The 8061-nt window shown below is 42.5% G+C and overlaps 1 protein-coding gene across 1 annotated transcript in view; it reads right to left on the bottom strand.

Annotated features, from left to right (window-relative positions):
* ccdc85ca (coiled-coil domain containing 85C, a) overlaps positions 1 to 5503 on the bottom strand; it is a 103562-nt gene extending 98059 nt beyond the window's left edge. Inside the window, exon 1 of the mRNA XM_063007301.1 lies at positions 4703 to 5503. Within this exon, the coding sequence (XP_062863371.1) occupies positions 4703 to 5414 (712 nt within the window). The 5' untranslated portion in view covers positions 5415 to 5503. The remainder of the gene's footprint in view (positions 1 to 4702) is intronic.
* Between the last annotated feature and the right edge of the window lie 2558 nt (positions 5504 to 8061).

Here is an 8061-nt window from a genome sequence, read left to right as displayed (position 1 = left end):
TTCTCATCTAAATCACAAGCAAGAACCGCTTACGATTTACCAAAGTGAACCAGGAGTTTATATAACGTGCTGATAGAATCCACTCAGATGTGACCGGGTTGAATTATCTTTTTAAAGTAAATATGTCAATCAGCAAAATTACATCGTATGTATGATGCACAACGTTAATGATGTTATTTTAGGTCATGAAGAGCTTTCAGGATGGTTTCTGTACGATGGTTGACGAGTTTTGATGCGATGGTTGGTGCTTTGTAGCTCAAAGTCTGGATCGATCCACTGAGCTGTTAAGCTTAACGTGATCTTCATATATCACACAATCGGATCGGCTACATTTAGGAAATATCGGCCGATCGCCGATAGCATATTTTGATTAAAATTGGGCCGATACCGATTCATAGCCGATCGATCGTCCCATCTCTATTTAACACCATTTTTTTGGAGAATTAAAACATAACTATACATTTATACTAGTTATAAAGTAGCAGGTGCTGGCGTCTCCTGAGCGCGTATTCCCGCTTGGAGATGCTGAAATGATAACGGAGCGCAAGACATGACAGCAAGGCGAGAAAAGCATCTATCTGTAGCCATGGTGACGGCAGATTCCCGCTTCCGTTCGAAAGCAAAGAGGGCGTCCCAAAGTTGACTCCAGAATTTATACCCTCCCCTTAATTGAAAGCACCCTTCACAGCACAGAGTGTGACTTCATATGGAGTGTGACTCTGTAGTGGAGTGTTATGTTAGTGAGGAGGGAACGGTTTGGGAAAGGCCGATTTTGTCCATCAGCGGTAAAGTTAGTGGTTCTTCCTGTTGTCATGACTTTAGTCATTTACTGGCTCAGTAACTGTGGTGTCAGATTTATTTTTTCGGGAGAGGCGATTATCCAATTCAAGCACAGACACGCTCAGGGACAGAACAGTCACTAGATTTAAACTCTTCCTCCAGGTGACAAGCACGGATCAGATTAGATACAACCAAAATGCAATTCTTACATAACACAATGAAGCAACACTAACTAGAAAACATGGTGGTGTACGGCGCCTTAAAGACCTTTATCTTCAGGAAATCCGTCTGTACTGATTTAATGTCATCACAACAAGTCAAAAGTTTACATACATTTGCAGTTTTGCCACATCTACAGTATATTGTTTATACAGTGTGGAACAGTGGGAGCCTAGCAGGGAGAGCTTTGGACTCTAAATCAAAAGGTTGAGAGTTTGAATACCACATGCAGTCACTGTTAGGCCCCTGAGCAAGGCCCTTAACCCTCTGACCGCAGCTTCCAAACGAGCTCGAATATGAGAAAAAATAATTTCATTGTACTGTATACCTGACAAATAAAGACGTTCTATTCTATTCTATTCTATTCTATTCTATTCTATTCTATTCTATTCTATAGGAGTAACTGCTTCATCCTAATCAGCTTTTATGTGCCCAAAGCCTCTCCCAAAAATACAGGTAGCAACGCACCCTGAACAATGTGCCAATCCATTACAGGGCATCAAACACTCACCCACTCACAGAGCTGCCAGTCAGATGCATGACAAACTAAAAGCCAGGCCTCTAGAAGTCAAAACTGTGCCCAACACCAGACTGTCTGACCTTTTCCCTTTTCCACCGACGCGGCACGGAGCCCGTTCCGGTTCCCGAACTTGACTTTGAACCGGTTCCGCGTGTTTCCACCGGAAAAAAGAGGTTCCAGACAGCGAACTAGCGGGCCAATCTGGCACCACAGAATACTTGGTTATTCAGCCCGAACCGTGACGTCACCTGTGGGCGTGTCGTGTTGTACAGCATAGCGACAGCAACAATGACGTCCGCTGGGGTCTCGTATGGAGCTTAATGCTGCAGTTTTATCTTTTAAAGTTCACCTGATTACATTTTGAGCCAGTTTGCCGCTGATATTTTCAAAGCGCCTTTAAAAAGATGAACTGTGTGATATTACGAGATAAAAGTGACCCGGACAGAACGAACACCGCTTAACGTGAAAAATAAAGCGTGAAGCTTTTCCGACTCCCCGAGCTGCATAAACAGCACACATGTAAATCCAGTTAAACACAGATACATGTGGTATTTTAGAGTAGATTTGATGGTTATTTCACACAGATGGATGTTCGTGTCGTGGAACTTCAGTGTTTCACCGCTCGAGTCGAGCGCCGAGTAAATCGGCTATTTGTGCCGAGGGTCGCGGTGAAACCGAAGCGCAAAACGCTTCTCACGTTAATGAACTAAAGAAAACAACAACTGAGACAAACACGTCACGTCTTCTTATCACCGATTATTAGGTCGATGCTTTGTACATAAAAACAAACATCTGTAACAGCAGCACAAATGCTCGCACATAATCTACACGCTCCGCCATGATATTACTGCTCTTAACTTTCGTTAAGTAACGCCCACCGTTGATGACGCAGCTTGGTTCTTAAAAACTGGTGGAAACGCGCGTCGGTTCTCTACAGAACACACAAGGTTCACAGAAACCTGAACAGAACCGGTTCAAGAACCATGGTTTTTTTGGTGGAAAAGGGATATAAGGAACCTCATGCACCCGTTCTACACTGCATTTTTATTATATTCGCCTAACATGCGACGCAGAGTTAGGTAATGAATATTACAATCAGTCCTGGTAACAGAATAAGCAACCAACAATGCCGACTACTGCAGTAACAAATGAACACCCACAAACCAGCAGAGCGCTATTTCTTCAGCATCACCACATCACCACATCGTTTTGCTGTTTGTTTGTTTGTTTATTAGGATTTTAACGTCATGTTTTACACTTTTGGTTACATTCATGACAGGAACGTTTGTTACTCGTTACACAAGGTTCATCACTTCACACAAGTTCATATCAAACACAGTCCTGGACAATTTAGTATCTCCAGTTCACCTCACTTGCACGTCTTTGGACTGTGGGAGGAAACCGGAGCTCCCGGAGGAAACCCACGCAGACACGGGGAGAACATGCAAACCACACAGAAAGGACCCGGACCGCCCCACCTGGGGATCGAACCCGGGACCTCCTTGCTGTGAGGCGACAGTGCTACACGCTCAGTCACCGTGCCGCCCTTATTTTGCTGTATCTATCTAGAATGATCAAATAACATTCACATTTATGGCATCGGGGTGTTCAGGTGGCGAACGTGGTCTATTACAGAATCTCACCGGTGCTATCGGCCGGCCCGGTGTCTACAGACATGATTGGCTATGACTGGGGGCTGGATGACTGAAGCCGTGCAATGGATTGGCGCACAGTCCAGTTTATTGCTTCCCTTGAGCTCAGCGTCTCCTGGTGAAACTGGACTCGCCATGACCCTGACCAGAATTTATGAAAATTACATTTTTGGCAACTGAGCGTTAAGGGCCTTTCGATTACTGGGACGGAACCATTGCCACCACAAATCTGGCACTCGTTCCTGGGATAGCAAATGCCATCACACATAGATGTAACAACCTAGAGGTCCTTACATGCCTGATAAACCATAAACCATCAAATTAATAAAAAAAAAAAAGCAAGACTGATGTTGGTCCATCAGTCGCTTACACTAAGACAAGTTATACCCAAGTTCTGATGTATTGCCAAACTAAAACCTTCTATAAGAGCATTAAACACGTATTGATGAAATACTACAATTACCAAAGCTCATTTCTAAATAATTCCAGTTTATTCCTGGTTAAACTGGACTCGCCATGACCCTGACCAGGATAAAGCAGTTAATTAAAATGACATTCATGCATTTAGCAGACTTACTATTGCAAACAGAACACAATGTAGGCAACTGAAAGTTAAGGGCCTTTTGATTACTGGATCAGCACCATTGCCACCACAAATCTGGCACTCGTTCCTGGGATAGCAAATGCCATCACACATAGATGTAACAACCTAACTTTAGTGTTTACATTAAGACAATTCTACCAGAGGCATCACCATCACCAAGTCACCCAAACAACATACCCAAGTTTAAATGTATTGCCACACTGAAACCTTCTATATGAGCATTAAACATGTATTGATGAAGTACTACAGCAAGCCGTAGCCTAGTGGTTAAGGCAGAGGACTAGTAATCCAAAGGTTGCTGGTTCAAGCCCCACCACTGCTAGGTTGCTGCTGTTGGGCCCTTGAGCACTGTGTACTGTAACTGTAATGTAGGTCGCTTTGGATAAAGGCGTCTGCTTAAAGCCCGCAAATGTAAATGTACTGCAGGTACCCAATGTTATTTCTAAATGTTTATTCCTGCCCTTGAGCCCAGTGTTTGCTGGTGTAACTGGGCTCACCATGACCCTGACCAGGATAAAGCAGTTAATGACAATTACATTTACAGTGTTTAGCAGACTTACTATTGCAAACAGAACACGACGCGAGCAACTGAGAGTCAATAGCCTTTCGATTACTGGATCAGCACCACTGCCACCACAAATCTGGCACTCGTTCCTGGGATAGCAAATGCCATCAGATATAGACGTAACAACCTAGAGGTCCTTACATACCAGATAAACCATCAAATTAATGCTGGTGTTTGTCAAGGAGTTGTTTAGACTAAGACAATTCTATCAGCGGCATCACCATCACCAAGTCACCAAAACGACATTCCCAAGTTTGAACGTATTGCCACACTGAAACCTATAAAAACACTAAACATGTTTTGATGAAGTAGTACAAGTACCAAAGCTCATTTCTAAATAAATCCAAGGTAGCCTTTCTTACCGTTCAGTCCATTCGGTATGCTCCTGTGAAGATGTTTGCTTGATAGATCATCCATGGATCTTCTAACAGATGTTATCTTTCCCTCGACAGGCTTGTGCCCGTGCCCATGTCCGTGATGGTGATCCGGGCTGCCAGCACTACCCGTGCTGGAGGTGCTGCTTCCATCTCCAACATCCCTCACGTTACTCGAACCTCCGTTCAGGTTGTTCAAGCTAGACTGGCTGTCTATGGAGCTCCTGGACCCAGCACCATTCCTCTCCTCCTCGAGCATGATGATGATCTCCTTTAATTCTGTATTCTCGCGTATGATGGACTCCTGGTTGGCCTCCAGTTCCTTTAGCTTTTGCTGATAGAAGCCCACTTCTTTCCACACCACACTGGCTGTGTACCTGCCGAATCGCTGCCACTCCCGGGACAGCTTCTTGCCCTTTTGCCGGTCATCGTCCAAGAAGCAGCACAGCTCTCTGAGCTCCTGGTTGTCATCCTGTAGTTTCTGGTTGACCTCTTTCAAATTACGGATCTCGTGGAGATGAAGCTGCAGCCTTCGGTTCACGTCTTTCATCATATTTCCGTGCTCCAGCATTAAGTTCATCTTTTCGCTCTCCCCTTTTCGGAGCCTTCGCACCAGCTCATCTTTGCCGAGTCTGAGCAGTTCATCATCTGAGGTTTTACTTAAATCCTCTATTGGACAGTCTGTGACATTTTTGGCCATATTCCTTCCTTTACCTGGTAGTAGTATGGGAAAACCTGAAGAAAGTGACTTAACTGTGCCTATAGGGACGCATTGAATCAAATAGTAAACCCATGATGTTTGTCAAGGAAGTCAAAGTGGAGGCAAATTCCTATGAAGAACACCTCCAAAGACGATGGATGCTCCTGACGGTCTCAAGATCCTGTTCGTGCACTCAGGAACCTCAGATCAGATGTTTAGACACCTGTAAGATATAAAATTAAAGAAGATATTTAGAATATGAGCGAATAACAGAACAAGTAAAGCTAAAGATGATCCTGAATCACTGCAGTGGTTTCGTGCATGGCATGAACCTTGCAGCAGGGTTGCCAGATTGTCATATATAACGGGTCAATTCATTTACATTTTCGGCATTTAGCAGACGCCTTTACATTACAGTTACAGTATACAGTCTGAGCAACTGAGGGTTAAGGGCCTTGCTCAAGGGCCCAAGAGCGGGAACCTAGCAGTGGTGGGGCTTGAACCAGCAACCTTTGGATTACTAGTCCTGTGCATTAACCACTAGGCTACGGCTTGCCCTTTCACGTTCAATCACGTATAAAATTCCTAAAGTATAAATACAGCTTTTCAAACTATTCGTCTCTATGTCTGAAGACTTAAACTTGAAGATTAATTAAGTATTCAAAACATTTACGCAAAAAAAACAACCGATTTACCTATTTAAACAAGACTCATAGAAACGAACGGTATCTTCCCAATCTGGCAACACAATAAATACAGCATTCGTACAGGCTGCATTTAGATTTCATACAAGCACCTAATTTAATACAGATGTTACACGAAAAAAGCCGAACCCGCCCACAAATATCACATTTACGCTAAACTCGCTCTTAACTACGTTAAAAAAACTGTCAAACTTATTTTTCACATGAATTTCAGTGAACGTTAGTTACTTTAGCGACTCCAAGCAAAAGCACTTTACCCTTCAACCGTTCATCACCAACGGTCAGCACATTCACACTACTACACCACTAAAACTGCTTTTTCTTACCTTTTCTTAGTCTGTCTAATTAATTCCTCGTCCAAAGTATAATTTGTGCTTTAAAATAGAAGGAATTTCTGACAGAAAGCCGGTTATATATAATCCCACAGAGCAGGCAGGTAACGATTGAGCAGTCAACAGCTCACTGAAGCCGACTGAGCTCTCTTAAAGAGACAGTGACCATAAAGCAGCTCTTAAAGAGACAGTACTCAAAAATTCATTGTTAAGGAAACATTCATGTTACATTCATGTTACATTCATGACAGGAAACAGTAGTTACTCATTACACAAGGTTCATCAGTTCACAAGGTTATATCAAACACAGTCATGGAGAATTTAGTATCTCCAATTCACCTCACTTGCACGTCTTTGGACTGTGGGAGGAAACCGGAGCACCCGGAGGAAACTCACGCAGACACGGGGAGAACATGCAAACTCCACACAGAAAGGACCCGGACCGTCCCACCTGGGGATCGAACCCAGGACCTTCTTGCTGTGAGGCGACAGTGCTACCCACCGAGCCTTTAAAAATGTTAAAGAGGAGTTAGAGAAAATCCTGAAACTTCTGTTCTTGTCGGAAGTGTTACCTGATTACATGTTTACCACTGATCAGTTATATATAATGCATGTTTAATTCATGTAGCTGCCCTGCGATAAACTGTGTTACTGTGTGCCTTGCACTCGTTGAAAAGCTGCGATAGGCCCCCGTGACCCTAATTGGATAAGCGGTTAATAAAATGAGTAAGTGAGTGAATGGATAGAATGTATAGGTGGATGTGGACGTGTTCTAATTCTGCAGCCCGATCTCAAGGTGATTTTGTTAAATAGTGTTAATTGCCTGTCAATGTGTGTTAAAGGCAATGAAGTTAAAAAAAAAAGTGATGTTGACTCAAAGTGGTAAAGAGTAAATAAATAAAAGCTGTAATCACAATTTTTTTGGAGAGGGCACGTCCCAATATTCAGAAATGCTCAAATTTCCCCTCCAATATACAGATGTAGAATATAAATAAATAAACACATTCCACTCACCAGCTTTACATAATGTTAGGATTAATCAGTGTTCCCATCAGTTGTAGATATGGCAGGAATGTTTTACTATCTACAAGCCTTCCACATCTTTGTCCTGGTCAGGGCTGTGGTGCATCTGATTAACTAAGCAAAAGGCAGTTTTATTTATTTATTTATTAGGATTTTAATGTCATGTTTTAAACTCTTTGGTTACATTCATAACAGATTTATTCGTTACACAAGATTCATTATTTCACAAGTTTAATGTCAAACACAGTCATGGACAATTTTGTATTTCCAATTCACTACCCAATATTGGGCACGTCCCAATATTCAGAAATGCTCAATTTTTGCCTCCAATACACAGATGTATAATATAAATAAATAAATAAACACATTCCACTTACTAGCTTTACATAATCATAGATTCCATCAGTGTTCCCATCAGTTGTTGATATGGCAGGAATGTTTTACTATCTACCACCCTTCCTTAGTAGATTCCAGTCAAAATGCAGGTAGGACTGAAGTGTTATGTATAACAAGTATAATGTGGAGGAACCACCGTGTTCTACACAGAGCCCTAAACTCAAGTCATGTAACTCTATTTGGATGAATTTG

Source organism: Trichomycterus rosablanca, chromosome 13 (genome assembly GCF_030014385.1).
Source record: "Trichomycterus rosablanca isolate fTriRos1 chromosome 13, fTriRos1.hap1, whole genome shotgun sequence".
Classification (NCBI taxonomy): domain Eukaryota; kingdom Metazoa; phylum Chordata; class Actinopteri; order Siluriformes; family Trichomycteridae; genus Trichomycterus; species Trichomycterus rosablanca.
This window is presented reverse-complemented; position numbering and strand designations above follow the sequence as displayed.